This window comes from Lepisosteus oculatus, chromosome 4 (genome assembly GCF_040954835.1).
Source record: "Lepisosteus oculatus isolate fLepOcu1 chromosome 4, fLepOcu1.hap2, whole genome shotgun sequence".
Classification (NCBI taxonomy): domain Eukaryota; kingdom Metazoa; phylum Chordata; class Actinopteri; order Semionotiformes; family Lepisosteidae; genus Lepisosteus; species Lepisosteus oculatus.
This window is the reverse complement of record NC_090699.1, coordinates 27,405,705-27,424,664: the sequence shown is the minus strand read 5'-3', so window position 1 is coordinate 27,424,664 and position 18,960 is coordinate 27,405,705. Positions and strand designations below refer to the sequence as shown.

Here is an 18,960-nt window from a genome sequence, read left to right as displayed (position 1 = left end):
TTGGAAAGCAAATAAATCACCTGTATAATGGTAAAGCGGTTTTTCAAGCCCATCGGTGCTTTTGAGAACAGGACCTTTTCCTAAGCACCCTGAGGATATGAGGTTTTATACAGATACTTGGTTTTGGGAATATTCGGATTGAATCCTTCAAGCGCGAGACAGGGTTTACAGAGTGTAAGACGTGAAAGGCGGTCTGTGCGGAGGCAGTGCCAGAAGACGTCTGCAAAGAAAAAAAAACTTGATAAATACACTTTTTGGTATCGATGGGGAGATTGTGTGCTAGAGCTTATCTCTAGAGATAGTGGTTCAGTCCTCCTGATTATTTTTGGTCCTTCGCAGCTTGATGGACATCCCTGCTGCTTTGCGCACAAGGCTGAAGGCAGTGACGTTGAAAGAAGCAGATCTGCCGCTCTCCTCGGGAAATAGTAGGGACTATAGGGGCACGGTGGTGGATTTATCTTGTAGCTAACACCATGCCATTCTGGTGCTGCTGTTGGTGGCTGGATACCATTATTGAAACACTGGATATCTGAGCGGGACGCACCATGGACACAGCAGAGGCGATTGTCTCTTTCCTGGTAGTAGTGATCATAATAGTGTCGTTGCTGTCCAACGTGCTGGTGCTGATTTGCTTTCTCTACAGCCCGGAGATACGCAAGCAAGTGCCGGGTCTGTTCATCCTTAACCTAACCTTCTGCAACCTGTTGATGACTGTTTCCAACATGCCGCTCACTCTAGTAGGAATCATCAACAAGGGGCACCCTGGCGGGGAAGGCTTTTGCCAGATCGTTGGCTTCTTGGACACCTTTTTGACTACTAATTCTATGCTGAGTATGGCTGCCCTGAGCATCGACAGGTGGATTGCTGTCGTTTTCCCACTAAGTTACCATTCAAAAATGCGCCACCGGGATGCTGCTGTGGTGCTTGGCTACACGTGGGCACATTCCATGTCCTTCTCCACTGTAGCAGCTTGCCTCTCCTGGGTGGGGTACCATCAACTTTACGCCTCTTGTACTCTGTGCAACGCCAGGGCAAGCGGTAGCCGGACTCAGTTTGTTATTTTTACTGTGGCTTTCCACTCCCTCACTTTCCTCTTGTCCTTGATAGTATTGTGTGTCACATATCTGAAAGTGCTCAAAGTGGCGCGGTTCCACTGTAAAAGGATAGACATTATTACAATGCAGACTCTGGTGCTACTTGTGGACATTCATCCAAGGTAAGAAAAAATCAAGGTCCAATATGAAGGTCTGCGCAGCAGGCGCTTGGCGGTTTTTTACACGGGTATTTTAAACGTATCGGTAAAACAGGACTCACTTTGATTTAAGATCAACCGTCATATCTAAACGATTCTTATTAAAATGAAGTTTTCGTTACTTAGAACGTTACTTTGACGTTCGCAGATAATGAAATGACTCGAGTTTTAATATTTAAACTTCCAAGAAATTCAAATTGTATGTACTGTATAATCTCCACCACACTGTATATGATATATTGTTACAGTTTGAATGATCTTTATAATTAATCTTAACTCCTTCCTGATCAACGTGGCAGCTTTGCAAGATCTAAAATGTTTTTTTTTTAATTGAGCTTCTTAGTTTTTGTTTATTTTACTAATATGGTTATTACATACTTTTTGGAATTTGCCCTTCATATATTTAGGATTCTAAGCGTGGGACACTCTGCTTTTAAGCAATTTACATTTACCTATATTTCTTAATATATTCCATGCAATATTAATGTAAGTGCTGTTGCCGGAAAATTATTTTGCTTGAATTAGTAGAGGTCCTCTCAACAGGAGCTTGCCATGCCTTTAATGGACATTCCAGCACAAAATAAAAAAAAAAAAACACAAAACGTGCAAAATCGGAATAGAAAATGTTACCATAAAGTGAAAATACGTATTCAATGACACTGTTAAACATTTTGTCACTTTGATGATATAATACTTTAATAAAATAAAAAAGACATGGCAGCCAAAAGCTTTGATTAGTCTACAAGTGTAAAGTTAGCTCTGAACTGAGATCGTTATACAAAATACACGTCTTGAGATTTTAATTCGGCCTGCACGAGAATGCAAAGCGAGTTATGTTAGTTCAGTGAAATCCTTTATTATATACACTATATTAAATGATAATTTCTTATTTTGCTGTGGGAACTGTATTAGAGACGACGTCTAGTAGTACTGTACCTCACTAAATCTGATACATCGAAGAATGTTTACACAATTTAGTCTACCTCGTCGTTTTATACCTATAAAACTTATAAATATATATTTTTAAACTATTTAACATTATTACAAAATGGGACAGCGAACAGTTATTGTATGCAGTCACAAACCCATATAATGTTGCCTGCCTTCAATACAAGACAATCTGTTCTTTTACCAGCTTGTGAAAAGCTCTGGCATTAAGGCACGACAAGAAAGCATGGGTCACAACTACTGTACCATTCCTTAAAGTCGTTTGCCAACATGCCTTCTTAGTGAAGAGTGTAAATATTAGAACAAGCGCAATTATTTCAGCTATGTACAGTCGATGCACTCATGCTTATGACTGTGTGACGTAAGAAGCGTGAAACAATTTAGAATTCGAACTTGAAATAAAAATCGACGGAAATATCCGTGCGGGACAAATACCCGTGCCCTGCTTCGTTTTAATTTGGGTTTCCCCATCTCCAAACACAAGCCTGCTACTACTATTTTTCATAAAACGATCGTTAATGAAAACCTCGGAGATGGTAGCTTGTCTGGTGTGGCATAACTGATGTATTGTATGAACAATGATTAAGGTTTTCTTAGTCTAATGCTAAATTAGAAGTATTTACTGTACTTGTTCAATGCTGTTTACTCTTTCCTCTGTAACTTCTGATTAGAATGTAACTGATACCAAACTGCATATAATAAGCATCCCTTTTATACAGAAGTTATACTTTCAAAGAATTATTAGTGATTTTTACATTGGTATTTATTAATAGATGTTATTAACAATGATTTGTAATATGATGATGTGGTGATTAATGCTATTTCCTAATAGATGTTGAGTCCTCTGTTTGTTCCTGGTGTGGTGGAGTTCTGCGGAGAGTTTGCATGTTCTCCATGTGTTTGTGTAGGTCTTCCCCAGGTTCTGTGGTTTCCTCACACATTAAAACATCATACCGACTAGATTAATTGGTGTCACCAAACTGACCCAGTGTACCTGCAGTTGGTGCTGCACAACTGACTAAAGTGCACCCTATAACTCTGGGATATGTTTACAGTTGCTGTGAACCTTACTAAGAATGAGTAACTGTCAGATAATGGATGAAGGATAATGACACATATATTAATACCTTATGTTTTCTACCCCCATCAAGTGCATCTTTTTTTTTCAGAAATATTAAGATTGTCTTTGCCCATACTAATTGCAGCCACACTGATGAGAACAGAATGAGATTGTCTTTAAACACATTGCCAGCAAAGGCGATAGACTTCAGAAATAACAGTAAAATAAACAATAAATAAAAATCTATGACATAGAGAGCTTGTATCTATTACAATATTGTTTTTTATGTCTTGCCGCATGAGAGACTAACTGTAGGTAAATGGTTTACATGTAATTTCTTCGTCACTGTAGATGGAATTTATGTATGAACTACGTCACTATGTCTAGTCAAAATTCCTCAGCAACAGGACAGAAACACACATGAATATGAAAAGCACAGGACCTGGAAGAAGAAACACGTTTTGTGGTGATAGTGATATGCTGTGGTACAATCCAAACCATTTTCCAAAATACTAGTGTCTACATATCACATACAGTAGCTAAGGAGGCCAAGCAACATTAGGGCTGGAATGAATCCTACATGCAGTAACACTCAGGCAAAGTACAGTATTTGGTAACACCTATTTGGAAATCCCATAGAATGGTTAAGGTAATAGTTTAATGAAGATGCTAAGATGATAATAATACATTATATTGCATCACTTCAGAACTAAAGTTTGGTGTCATGCCCAGTTTTGCTCACACTAAACTTATATCAGTATATTCCAGGTGACACAAGCACACACATGTATAAAAACACATAGAGGACTATCCCTTTGCTCTGTCTTGTATTTTTTTAATTCCCTTTGAGGGCTGAAGTACTAAGTATTGTACTAGCAATGATGAAGGACTCTTTTCTATTTACTCAAGTGGCTACTTTATCATATGCAGTATTCTTGCTCCAACCTGATTAAATGCATTCTGGTGAGAAAAAGATGAACTGAGCATTTCCCTTTTCTTCTAAATGCCTCACAACCCCAAGCAGTTTCTTAAATCACACATCAGTTGGCGTATTGATTTCACATAGAACGCAGCTGTTTTTGCTTTCTTCTCTTTATTTTACTTCGAAGACTCAACCGCTTCTCATTCTTGTCTTTCACCTTCACAGTGTTCGACAGCGGTGCCTTGAGGAGCAGAGAAGGCGGAGACAGAGAGCAACCAAAAAGATTAGCACCTTCATTGGCACCTTTGTGCTTTGCTTTGCACCATATGTAATAACAAGGTGAGTCACAAGAAGACAAAGTGCTAGCAAGGCTGACTCGCTACATAAAGCAAAGTCCATTGCCTGTAATTCAAAGACTATAATCTGTGTGTAAGATGAGGCATTTTTGTTCTCACACAGAAGAGAATCTCATATCAGAGATAGCCTTATACTTCATCCAGGAGTTTTTCCCTACTATGTAGCAGTAAAAATATACTTGAAGAACAATTTAGAACGCAAAACATTGTATGCTATCAGTAGGACCCATTAAAATGGATTAGGATGTAGAAGCTACAGTATTAAAACATTAAATATATCACTTCTATGAGGTGTATGATGCCTGCAAGTTCCACAGGTTTCTAGTTCCTATTCCTCAATCGTTCCCTCTAACATGACCAGTGACCATAAATGGATCATTACCCCGGATAGTGTACAGTATGTTTAGTTATTATCTTGATTCTAAATCTGCTATAAATTAAAAGTATAAAGATATATCTTATACTCACAATAGCTTTATTGTCATGATAAGAATATTTTAACTTAATGTATTTATAGAAAACCAACAAGCAATAAAGAGATTTAAAGATAAATAGTGTACTTTATATGCTTATTCAAATTGTGTAAACAAATGAAAAGGTCTTTTGTTTTAATTCCACATTTAAATGATTGATTTGTAAAGGAAAATGGTGATAAATCAGAGAATAGCACTACTATTTTATACTATTAGAGAAACCCCCTAAGCATTTGAAATAAAATGAAATTCTGTTACACTACAGATGAAAGGCTGAGACAAGTACTTTTTGTACAGATATATGAACTGGAATATGGGAAAGAGAAGGGGATAATTTCAGTCAATAATTCAGAACTTAATTCCACTTCTATGCAGTGCTGAATTTTGCACCTCCACAAGATGTTCCTATTACACAAAAATAAACAAAGGGAGATAGACGCCGTGCCCCCCTGGCAGGCTTTAAATCTCTTGCCAGTGAAAGATTAAGCTGTGGGGCAACAGTAATAAAAAATCTTTAACAATTTAAAAAAATAGGATTTTGATACCATATTCTCTAGATGCCTGTCCAGATTACAATAAAACATAGTATTTATCACATAAAATGAAGAGAATATAAATGCAACTTTATACATTTAACACTTGGATTCTGAACACTGATGGTTGTTTTTTCCTATGTCCTTAAAATGAGAAAGATAATTATTAAGAAGTCAGGTTTAAAGATGTTTGACTCTAGATCTTGACACAAATGTTTTGGTGTATTTGGTGTTTCCTAGTCATTCAATTTGCAATATTTCATCTCCTTTTTCAGTATAGTCAGTTGTTTAATTTTTTGGGATTCTCATATGTTGATAGATCACTCTTTGACTGCTGACATCCACTCCAAAACTGAAAACCTCTCAGTTAATTATTGCAGTGACAAGGTCAATGTGGTAAATTAGTGCATCAATAGGAAAACTGATTCGTGTAGGGCTCCATTAATGGCAAAGGAGCACTGGATTTTTCAACTGATGGTGCCAGTACTACAAAATGTTATAGTAGTATCAATAATTTATTAACCTTTTCAGCTGTGTTTAGGGAGTTTCAATGGTATGTTAAATAGTGCCAATGCCATTTGCAGAATATCAGAGCACAGGCAAGCTGTACTCAGCACATCTGCTCACAGCATGGATAAGAAATCTTTTTTTTAAAAAGGAAACACAGGACAGCAACATAAGCAAAAAATGAGCTGCTTTTAACTTTATTCTCTTATGTCAAAAATTGCATTAGATGATAAAAACACCAAACGCTCACATTTTTTGTGAATTATTACAATGTAAATTATATTGTGTTCAAGAATGTTGTTAAAGAGTAGCAAAGAATAGTGCAGTGCCAGGTACTGATAGAGTACATAAAAATAGAATGATAACTTAAACCCTAAGGTTTTGTTAGTATTTATTCCTTCAAGTATACACAATTTTGTTTAATAAGTTAATGTAAGTCACGATAACTGTCAAGGCAGTTGACTGTTGTCATGTCACTGTATGACATGTTTTTTGTTCGTTTTCAATTGCACATGTACTATATACATATTCTTTCTACTGAAAATAATATTTGTCTGAAAATCTTTTTAACTGGTGGAGAAAATAAACCCACAACTGTTACAGATCCACTCCAGGCTATACTGTGGAGCTGCAGGACTGAAATGTGAGTTACAGTAAATGGGCTCTGGGATTCATGATAAGTGTCACCTGCAAAATCCGCTTGGGGGACTTACAGAATGAGGCAAAACACTCGGTGGCCATGAGCTTTAATGAAAACCTACAATACACGCATTGTTTTATAATTAGCGGTGTTTTCGAGTTTTTAGATAGAAGTTGGAATCAGTTTATGGTAAGCTTAAAGGGATGAGATTGAAAATAAGCTCAGAAAGCAAAGAGCCAAGGACTTTTTCAAAAAAACTATCACAGATTAGCATTTTTCTTGCTAACATGCAAATGTCAAATTCTGTTTTTTACCTTCATTTATTTTGTATTTTATCTGATTTGAATAAGCATTACTGACCATGGAGTAATATGGAACAAGCACACAGACAGAAGTGACTTATGTCATATGACACTTCCCTACTATCACCACTAATACACTATTTTATTGCACTGTAACATCTAACAGTGACATGAAATTAGTATTGTTCTGACTGTCTTGAAAAAAGTTTTTTAAATAGTATTAAAAATGTTCCCAGTCTGCTGCTACTGCTATAAAAATGCTCCTGAATTAAGACAGTATCCCAGACTTACTAAGTGAGAGTAAATTAATAGACTAAAATCACTCTTCTTGGAATCAGAATGGTGCTGTGACATTCACTGTAAACCTGCAAGAACAAATATCTGTGAAGGTAAAAGTGAAGAGGTTAGTGGGCTGTTCATCCCCTGCTCTGGTGTGGATGCAATGTCCACAGAACAATAATGAGGTAGTTAAGGAAAACCATATATTGATTTTAAAGCACATAAATACTTCAGATATGGTTATAACACATACTTAAACATAAAGTCAAGCATGAATAACACACAACAAATCTAAGAAATGTATTTTAAAGCATTATCTGGATTCACATTAATCTAAATAAACTCAGCTCTTTCATTCAAACATTGATTATGGAGTCACTTAACAGAGATCAACCACTGGGTCAAGAGTTTTTCTGCATGTGTAATATCTGTCCTTTGTACCTACAGTACATGAGAAAATGTAATTGACGAATAGACCAAAGTTAGGACCTTTCAGTGTAGTTTAGCAGTGTTATCCAATGTTGAACTGGAAAAAACAATTAATGAATGTCAATTATAAATGGACCCATTCACATTTGTATAACTTCCAGTTAATTAAGACGTGCTAAATGTGTGCTAAATGTGACAAGCATACAGTATTGCAACTGTTAAGTTTGAAGCAACATACTGTATAAGACAGGTGAACATACCTGCAGTACATATAAGATATTGTACCATTAAGTGTGCAGACAAAGAGAAGACTAAACAAGAGAAAAGACTAATTTGTCATCTGTATTCATTGGAGAGAAGTTTGGGATGTGAGCTAAAAGGAGGGGGTCAGATAATGGGGTCTGACATACCATTTACAGTAGTTCACATTTCAGAAGTAAAAATATTGTAGCGCTCAAACACACTGATGGAAGAAGGACAGAACCTTTATTAAAACCTTAATGCTCTTAACTACTGTATTTTCATTGAGGGCTAAACTAGATGGATAGAATTCTGTATTGCTTGAGATTTAATAATGCACATTATAACCAAATTATCAATTGTATATTTTCAGTGTTTATTAAACCCTTGTTCATATTAACACATACTGTAGTTGTAAATATTCTACCTGGACTAGAAAAGGGGTCTTAATATCTGTCTTCACCTCCATACCCTACAGTAGGTATCTAGGGCTGACAGCATACAGTATGTCATTGGTATGTGAAAAAGCTAATTTGGTCTTAATAAAAATGTAGAAATCCAGCACCTAATTGGCTCAACCGGTAGAGTCACTTACCCAAGTGCAGGCTAGGCTTTATGATCCAGGCATCAGGAGCCTAACCTGGGGCATGTCACACAATTGGTTGAGCACCATCAAAGGAAAAGGTGGAATTAATCACAGTCAGTGAGGGAAGAGCCTGTCCTTATGCAGGAACTGAACCCCTTGTACAGGCCTACGTAGCCAGTGACATGTCAACAGATGAGTTGGCGGGTTAGAGGAGACTAGGACACTAGTGTGATGGTGGCCATCACAGTCATCACATTCCTGTTTCACTGGCCTGTGAGTACTATTCTCTGTGATTTGCAATGAAGAGTGAACATTTAGGTGTTTCTGTATATTTCAACTATATTGATTATCTGTGTCTGCTGTGACAAGTCAAAGCCTATCCTGGAAGTACATGTCTGAAGGAGGGATTGACAAATTAATCAGTGTTTTGTGCCTGTATGTGTGTGAGCACTGAGATGGACAGGCCACCTGTCCAGGGTCTTGTCCTGGCTTCTGTCATACAGTACAGTATGTTTCCCAAATGGGATCTGTTTATTGCTAATATACATTAATGCTTTATGGCATAAAAACAGGATGTTTTAAAAAGGAATGGAGCCATCAAGTAGGCTCAATTCTTAAAATCCCTGTATTTGTTAGAAATTCTAAGATCCATTTTGGTGCAGGACTTAACAAACATTTGTCATATTGTGTTAAAGTTATTGCTTGTGTTTCCTCAGTTTACTGTCCCTTTAAACCCTGGTAGGTCTCTGTTCAGGGCCCTGACTTTTGTTTGCTAAACACCTGGAAATTTGAACAAGGAGCAGATCTTTGCCTTAAGAAGGGACATGTACAGTAGGTCATGTGTACAGACCTTTCAAATCTCCAGAAATTGTAACTACATAGGCTGGCAAATATCAATTGTTGTAGAGCTGTGCAGGAAAAAGCTCATGAAGAGATAAGTATAACATTAATTTTATTTTTAGGCGATAACAATAGAGAATAATTTGATTTACTATATACAGTATACTGTATGTCATAGTAGAAAACATACAGTGCAGTTTATGTGGAAAGCATCTTTCCTGCACATGATGGAAGCTTTCAGTTTAATAAAATAGTCAGGTTTAGCTGAAAGTGAAGAGTCTTCATCCCTCATTTGATTGTATTGCATTTTGTACAAGAGTACTCTCTCTCTCCTTAATTCTAAATTTAAATTACATTGTTTAGCACCATATAAAAACTGAATTAACTAGAATTGGAGCATAAATTAAAACATTTTATCTCTGGCCTCTTTTCTCTAATGTATCTTTCATATCATTGACCCAAAAAAATGCTTCAATAGACTGAAAATGGTTGAAAATCTGCAGAGGAACTCCCAAGATGAATGACTCACTACTTAATGAGCATTGAACAGAAATGTGTTTTGAAGTAAAACAAAATAAAAATCATCTCATGACAGATTGTATAGTAGACTGCGGGATTTTGTTGTTGTTTTGGTTTGCTACGATGACTTCAGCAGATGTCTTGGGGGACAATGTAAGGCCGTCTGTAAACGCTTCTGCCTGATTTGCTCTTTTCTTTCTATGTGTGTCTTGACAGGCTAGTGGAGCTGTTTCCAGCAGTGCCTATCAACCCCCACTGGGGAGCTGTTTCCAAGTGCTTGGCTTACAGTAAGGCGGCCTGTGATCCTTTTGTGTACTCCCTGCTCCGGTATCAGTACAGGAAGACATGCAGCGACATCGTTAACAGAATCTTGAAAAGGCGCTCTTTAAACTCATCAGGAGTAAGGGGGGAGAATGGAAGAAACAATATTATACAAACTACAGAGTGAAAGTGGGGGACAAAAATACTGTTGGCAACATATGACTCAAGAAAACCAAAAAGCTACAAAACCTAACTTTCATATAGAAGCAGGTGTGGTCTGAATAACCAAGTCATCATATTGATCTGCAAGGTGCATCAGAATGGGATGGAAATAGCTTGTGTAATACAAATATTTAGTAAGTAAGTAAAAGTAATTTTTCATACTGGGCTACTGTAAGTTACTGTAGTTATACTGTGTTGCTTACACAAAATACAATACTATGCTTCATACTATACAATAACGTATTTTTGGAGACAAACTTTGAAATGCCAGATTGAACCCCTAAATGATACCCTTCTCTGTCTTTAAAAGCAGATGGATTCCTTTCATTCCCAGTTAAGGAGTATGCAGTCACTTACAACTAGCAGATAGCTGATCGGTGTTCTCCCATAGTCCATGCCAGCCAAGCAAGAGCAATCTCACTGTGCAAGGGAATCAATGATTTGGGTGGTTGATCTGCAGATAGGATCATATTGTTCTCAATAGGCTTTGTAATTTACCGCCCTTTTCAAATTTGCTATTCGCTGTCTGCAATTTTCTTTCTGATTGATTGTAGGGGGAATGTTACAAGTTATTGCTCTATATTATTTCCAGTGTCTCCTACTGAAATGTGTGTTCATCAATATGCACATTATAACTTTTACATTATGATGAAGGGGGGATTCTAATCCAAGAAGAAAAAATTGAAAAACAACTCTAGTTGCATCAGTGTTAATGGGACATTGTCTTCATTTTAAGTCTCCTGGGAAACAGAGCCTTTCCTCACCACCATACTGTACCTACCAGCTGACGGGGGGATAGACTTTATCCGATACTCCTGGTCTCAGTTGTAATTTCCCAGTTTTCTAAGAAACAACAGTTGTGCTTTCTGAAACCAATTATTGGTGATGCCCACCAGCACTGTACATCTTAGCACAAAAATAATAATAGGGAAGAAAAAATCTCTTCATTATGTTTCCGATGCTGCTGAAGTCAGCCCCTCAGGTTGTTTGATCAAGTGTAGCATAACTGACAGTGCTTGCCTCCGCTTGCTTCTGAACTGCAGAAGAACTAAGCCTGCGCATTGAGTGCCTTCCTCGGTAGACATGCCTGACTTCATGGAAAATGCAGCCCACCCAACTGACAACCAGTGTTACTTTGCATGCCTTTTTAAATGGTTCATGCAATGTGAATAGAAATAGAAATATAGCCCATAGTTTTTTTGTCCTGAAGATATTCAGTGAGATTGAAACTGCAGTGGAATCGTTTGATGAACTGGCTATCTTAAGGTTTTAGGGGTGTGAAAGTTTGAAATGAGCTGCGCTTCACTTCATCAACTCCTTGAACAGAGGATGTCAAGCTGGGAATTGAAAGTGACTGTAAATATACCCCACTCTGCCTCATGAAATGTAAATATTTTTTTATTTTTCTATACAAAAAAATATAGAAAAAACATTATGAAAAAGGAAGTTTAGTTAAATTATTCTTTCTGAACAAAACACTCAGCTATGTGGAAAAAGAATGCTGCATTCGTATATTGTACTGCTCAAAAGATAGAATTGCTGGGTGATACTTGCTTATGGTGTACTGTGGTGTTTCTTCCTATATCTTTAGTTTCCACGCAGGACTTTACAAATTTGTGTTTTTTCATTGTTTTCTGTATCAGAAGATTTGAGATTTGTTTGACGGCCAAGACATTTGGTTTTTGCCTTTGAACACATCATTGTAAAGAGCCTCTGTATCAGAAGGTTCTGATTTGGCCCTACATGCTGCAGGTTAAACAGGAAGCTTTTATCATCTGGACCCACCTGTTAGTTCATCTTACTTGCTATAAATCCAATTAGACATATTCTATATGGTATACTCTAACATTTCAAAAAATGGCTTTGTGTCCTGTTAAGCTTCTGTATAAAAATATTTTTAGTTATGATAACTCAATTTGAAGGGAAGCATTGGCATTATAACCTTATCCATTTACTGTCTTTATTTTTGGTTTACATTCTTTGCCCATTGGGTAGACAATTAAAAGTATTTCTGCCTTCAAAGTAACTTGTTTATACCAAGCATCTTCTAGCCAACAGTTAGCACTGGACAGGAGGGCAGTCTGACTCTTGGGCAACTATGGACAAACCCAAAGTGGAGTAAGGTAACTTCAAAAAATGTTTCCATTATTTGGATGTACAGTAGCTGCTTATCAGTTATTAAATCACTTAACTGCCACTTAAAGTATGCCAAATACGGCAGGCTAAAGTTAACTGAATGGTGTGGGTACAGTTTGACATCTCTTGGTCTGTATGTAATAAACCAGCCACCTACAACCAGTGATATAGACCACTGGAGATTCAATAGAAGCAACCTAGCATTTTCAGGGTGATCAGACTGTCTGTTGCACTCTGTATAGCTGCAGCACTTTTCAGAACCTACTTTTTACCTGGAGCCATTAATTATCATCTCAGATAACAGCGGTGATGGAAAGGGAATCATGCAGAACACAGATAAATGACAACATGGGGAAAGAAGAAATAACTGAAAACAGTAATAAACACTAATTGTTTAATTTGGGTTCTCCAGATTCACTTCTTCTCTGATGCTCATGCTAGACAAGTAAAGTAGATGCAAGGCTCAAATTTCTAACCTAGACACTGGCTGTAAAATTGGAGGCATTCCATGCCTCAAATAGTGTAAAGTGTTCCAATGCAATTGTGTCCTAATTTGACAGAAAGTGTTATTATATGGCATTGTTTTGATTTCTTGGAAATTATTTTCTCAGTCTAATTTGTCTTCGTCTGATCTCTACCCTAGGGCTTAGAACTGAAAAAGAAAACTCTCTGCCAAAATTTTCTTCTATAGAAAAAATTCTAAAATAGTATCATTGCATCCTTGCTTCCAAGTGTAAAGGATCTAATTTGGTTCTTTTTGACAGATGCATTATCTGATTGTTTCTTTTTTGTTCTCGATGATTTAATATTTTATGAATGTGAAATTATTCCATTGCTCCTGAGCGTTTTTCGTTTTCAGCCTAATTAACCTGAACTTCAGTCAGGACAGAGCTACACATCAGCTAAAAAGCATGTGCTAAACTGTGCTAAGAAGCACTGCTTGATTGTCACAGTAAATTGAACGGCTAGCAGGCAATCAGGACAATGAAATATGCTAATCCTTTCATATTTCTGTTAAATAATGAATGAAAGGGTTTTCTGCTTTCCTCTTCTTCAAATATTTCATTTTTGAATTTAAAAATATTTAGGAAACTATTTTGCCAGTTCAGACTCTGCTTTATTTGACCATCACTATTGTGAGTGGCATCAAAATAGAAGAAAATGAAAATGATTTTTGGGACAGCTTAGAGCATTTTAGTTTTTACTTTGAATTGGTAATAGATGGAACATTTTGTTTTGTTCTTACTAAGAAGGTGTATATGTTAAGAACTGGCTTAAAATGGCTTGTGATACATGTGACATTCAGAAACCTAAGTACGTTCATAACCATTAATACGGCCAATTTCAATTAAAATGAAATATCTTGTTCATAGCTCATGAACTGCCCGTTGATTTTTTTCATTACACATTGTCAAGAGCGTACATACTTTTAACAGTATGTTTAAAAGTATAGTTAAACTTAGCAGGAGTCATATGCAGAGAAGTGGAAGAAGTATATGAAACCTGTTGTTTCATTTATTGGTGTTGCAAAAATGGAAATAACCAATATGATGAACTACATTTTGGTGAAATCTACAAGATTAAAAGGAATTTTGCAGACATGCACTTCTTTCCAAATCACATTGCCATTCTAATTCTTAAAACATTTTGAAAACAAGAAATTAAAAACAAGATCATCACAGTGCCTTCTTGTACTTAAATTGTGATGGCACTGCATTTTTCTTCAAAATAATTTAAATCACACATTTGCCATTCTGCATATGTAGCCCCCAAATTCAGCATGATTCAATCAACATCACATTTGAGTATTTTTACTGGATGTTAAATCTTAGCCGATAACTGTCTTCTTCAGTTAGCTTCTTCATCTTTGCTGCCCTAGAAAATATATGTGACTGTTCAAGAATGCTTGTTTAACAGCTCCTATTTTTAACCAATTCAGGACGTCTAAAAATGTCCTGATCATAAGAAATGGAGCATTTAAAAAATATTTTTCCTGTATGGCTGATACAAGTTCATTTTTGAAAAGATTGTTTTTTTACTTGAAACAAGCAATGTTGTGTGTTTTTCCAGTTTGTAAGACAAGCATGATGAAAGTTCTTGTCAGGTTCTGTATGAATAACATTTACTGTATAACAACATCTAAATGTTTTGAAAGAGGTCAGATGCTTTTGCAGTGTTTCAGAAGTCAAAACTGACATGTACTAAGCTATCTTTACATTATTTACTATTCTCTACTATTCATTAACATTTAATATGTATTGAAGCTATATAAAAAGTCAGCTTTCAGAAGCTATTTTTCTAAAGGGAAATATTGTTCAATATAATCTTACAGTTTAGGGATACCATTTCAAAATTCTAGTTTAAACTCCAGCATTATTGCACAAGTCACAGTTTTGTTCTATTTAGTTACCGTATGTTAATAAACTGACTGGTCAATAGATTAAATGCCTTAAATATTGCTGTCTATCAGTGATCTTTTTAGTTGACCAATTATCTTGTTACCCATTCATAAATTTAAGTGGATTTAAAGATAAAATCTTATCCTTTTCTCCAATGATCAAAAGTAAGATCGTGGTCAGATACAAATTACTTTGGGCTTTTCAAAACCAGTTTGAAAACCAGTCCTTTTTACTGAAAACCTGCTCTCTCCTGGGTAATGTAAAGTTAACTATGTGAACTTGATTTGTTAATTGTGTTTCCATACAGCAGTTACAGTATGTTCTTAACTTGTGTCTATAGGAAAATATATTTTATGACAGTGCCAATTGAATCAGTAAACTTTAAGTAGCAGTTAATTAGAGTTTTATGATGTAAAAGTTGAATTTACACTGTATTCAACAAAGAATTCACACAATCATTCTTTGGTAAATTTTTTATACTGTATATGGAGGAATGTATTATAAATATTTTGTTAACATCTTTGTTAAAGACTATGTGCTTGTAATTTTCATGTGATTTAATTTAAGTAGGTTATAAACTGTCTTAGAGAAATGCGTGGCTTACATGGTACGTGAAAACAAGTAAATATTAACTGTAGGGTAAATTTGTTTAATCTTCATAGCTAATTCACTTATAATTTGTATTAGCTGAAGAAAAAAAGATTGGATAAAACATTGTTGTGCCCGTATACTTAATGAAAATGTAACTACTGTGTAAGTGCACGTGATTTTATTCAGATACAATGCTACAACAAATCTCTTCCTCACATATAGGTAAAAAATCTTTCATGTTTTCAAAAATTGCATTTAATTTCAGATTGATTCTATATCCATAAAGTAATTACATTTTTAACCCTAACCCACAATATAAGGTGGAAACTAAGGTTAAATATACTGAAGTAAAATCCTTAATTTTTTGTTATTATGAAAATGGATGATTATTTTTTAACAGACGGTGGTGGTCCAAAAAAAAGAAAAAAACATATCAGTGTGGTTCTTGCATATTGTGTAACTGCACCAGATTAAGCTGCCAGAAACAAAATGGAAATAAAGGTCAAACTCCTATCAATGGAAAACGTAACAGACTGAGATCTAAGATCTGTTCACTCATCTTTAATTCTCATTTTCTTATGGCTGGTAGAGATGACAATGGAGCTGGAAACATTTGGTTAGATGATGCCAACAGCTGCAATTTAATTGTAATTGGTATCATTGGTGTATTACAAGATCTGTGCAAGCTCTGTTATGCCCAGTGAGCTGTTCTCTTCTTTTAGGATCACTGTGTTGTACAGTGGAAGCTGAAACAACATGCTCAGTACAACTTGCTCTCAGTGGGATAGACAAAGTATTAGTTTACTGGGACACAGAGTGTGGACTGTGTAGCACAGCTCCACAGATGATCACTTCAGTACTATCCCTGCACTGGAGTGAGTCATCTAGTCTGGAATCCTGCAAGTTCATTTTTATTTTCAGGGACGGTTAGAACAAAAATAATCATTTCTGCCTGTTGAGCATGGAGACAGCAAGAATCAGCTGCAAGAAAACATAAAAAAATGCAGTGCCAAAATATCATTTACACATAATTACTTTTGAAATACCTTTAATCTTTAACTGTACAGTATGTCATACCCCAAACTGTTACATTTTAAAAAGTACACACCTAAAAATAGCATGTTGTTATTGTTATGAGTTAGAAGGTAAATATTTGAATCTTTCTATAACTCATACAGTAACTTAGACAGATCAAACTACTATATCCTTATACTCACATTCAACTTCCCCTTAAATAATTTAGAAGATCAAATTGTTTTGATCACAAATTGAAACTCCAGACACTTGTGTTTCCAATTACAAGGGGATAAAATATGCCTTATATGTGCAATATTAGAGAAATGACACACTGTTGTAGGAGAATCAGGTCCCAGCAGTACTGTAGCTCTTGAGTGCACAGTACTTTCAGTGCCCTCCAAACATATTGGAATTTAACTATTACATTTGGTTTACACTCAAGCAATTTGAATTTATGCTCATGAGAATTGGACAAGCTAATATAATATACATTACTGTATATTTTGGAAAATGTCATGCATGCAATTAATCATATTAGAAAATTCCATACTTTGTGTTGTGTTTTTTTGTGACCAAAAGTATTGGAACACATTCCCTTTAAGAAAATTTGAAAAAGTCAGTATTTAATTGGACATGCCTTTGAGGCAATAACTGCGTGAAGTCTGTGACTCATTGAGCTCACCAAACAAACTCTGTACTGTCAATAGAAATATTTTGCTAAGCCTTTGCTGCAGCCATTTTGGGTTCTAGCATGTTTATAGAGTCTTCTGACTTAATTTTGTCTTCATTTTGTAAAAAGCATGTTCATTTAAAACTGGAGATTGACTTAACTGTACACCTTGGTTACATTGGCCATGTTTGTGTTTATTGACATGCTAAAGCACTCAGTAAGTATGGTAGTATTTTCTTCTACAAAAGAAGACACAATATTTCTGTAAAGTCCAGAATTCATTCTGTTGCTGATATCTGTAGAAAGAAAATACATCGCACACCCGAAGAAGGCTCCACAGCCGAAAAGTTGTGTTTCTTTCTTCTCTTTTCAGCATGGAATAAACCTATTACTTGTTCCTTTGCAGCCTATACATGCAGACACAGCTACCCACCTGAATACTTCATCCTTTATAAAGATAAGTAAATCAGCTCAAGAGATGGTTATGAATGACATTACCTCAACCATACTTTACAGATAATGTTTAAGCAGTGTTTTATCTTGGTCTCATCTGTCCATAATACTTTGGTCCGAAACAATCTTGTCTCATCTTTGTACTTTTGAAGTATGGTTAATTGTCACTTCCTTGGTACATTATGCATGGTTACCTCTGGAGGTTATGGTTTTTGTACTAATATCATTAGAGGTATCCATGTATTTATCCAAAAGTAAAATGTGAATTATACTGTTTTTACTGTACTGTACCACTCATATAAATAACACTATAACAAATACAAATTGCTTGGCCATAAAACAACCATAACAGTTTTGAGTTTTCTGTCCCATTACCTTTTTAGTGCACTTTACCGTGTATAGTATATACTTATCTCAAAAGTGATTATATTAAGCTACAATTAAGCAAGAAAAACATAATAATATACTAATAAAGTATAATATGTGGAAAAACATGCCAGCAATACTATATTGTTTATAATTCTGTACCAGACTTTGTTAATATAGCACAATGATATAACCAGAATATGTTGCTTGTATAAACAGACTCCTCTTTAACGAACATAACTGACCCCTACAACATTGATTCCTGTGTTGCTTAGAACAAGCTCCCATTCTCCCAAGACTTTGCAATTTGCAAGCATTCTGGAGTCTAATGGCTCTTCTCCTCTTGAAAGCATTTCAATGTTCCCTGAATAACTTTTCTGATTCTGTAAGGTTTATAGTGTTTTATTTTTTCTGTGAGTGTGAAGCCATACTATATAAAATGTTGTTATATACAGTATATATTTTTGTTATGATAGTGTTTAATTTTGCAAATTCTATTTATTGTGAGTTTATTAAAATAAATGATGTAATGTTTCAAGGATAATGGCAGTGGTGAATTATTTTTTCTGTGTTGAAATGGAATTAATAAAACAAAAATACACAGAGACATTGATATTGCTTATCGAAGAAACTTTAGTATATCCATCCATCGAGTTTCTAATAGCTTCATCCAATTCAGGGTCATGGGGTAGATGGAGGGGACTCCATTCCATTGTAGGGTGCACAAAGACAAAAACAGACACTTACAGTATACACCCAACACCAGGGCCGAATTTCCCAGAAGCCAATGAACCTATCAGTATGTCTTTGAACTGTGAGAAATGTGAGAGGAATGCACAGCAACAAATGGGAGATGTCATTATTTTCATTTTTTCTTTTTATTCTCTATTGAGTTGAAATGGGCAGACCTTGCATTTGTACATAAGAACATAGGAACAAGTAAAGGTTAATTCCAAGTT

The 18,960-nt window shown here is 35.6% G+C and overlaps 1 protein-coding gene across 1 annotated transcript; it reads left to right on the top strand.

The window, feature by feature from the left end:
- Nucleotides 1-207: 207 nt before the first annotated feature.
- gpr26 (G protein-coupled receptor 26) lies at nucleotides 208-18,534 on the top strand. The gene is made up of 3 exons (XM_006630524.3): nucleotides 208-1,216; nucleotides 4,408-4,521; nucleotides 10,103-18,534. The coding sequence occupies exons 1-3, from the start codon at nucleotides 546-548 to the stop codon at nucleotides 10,332-10,334; spliced, it is 1,017 nt and encodes a 338-aa protein (XP_006630587.1). The 5' UTR covers nucleotides 208-545; the 3' UTR covers nucleotides 10,335-18,534.
- Nucleotides 18,535-18,960: the final 426 nt, after the last annotated feature.

Coding starts and splice junctions, on each gene's coding strand:
- gpr26 (XM_006630524.3), top strand. CDS start 546: ATGGACACAGCAGAGGCGATTGTCTCTTTCCTGGTAGTAGTGATCATA. Junction 1,217..4,407: donor CTTGTGGACATTCATCCAAG/GTAAGAAAAAAT, acceptor TCACCTTCACAG/TGTTCGACAGCGGTGCCTTG. Junction 4,522..10,102: donor GCACCATATGTAATAACAAG/GTGAGTCACAAG, acceptor GTGTCTTGACAG/GCTAGTGGAGCTGTTTCCAG.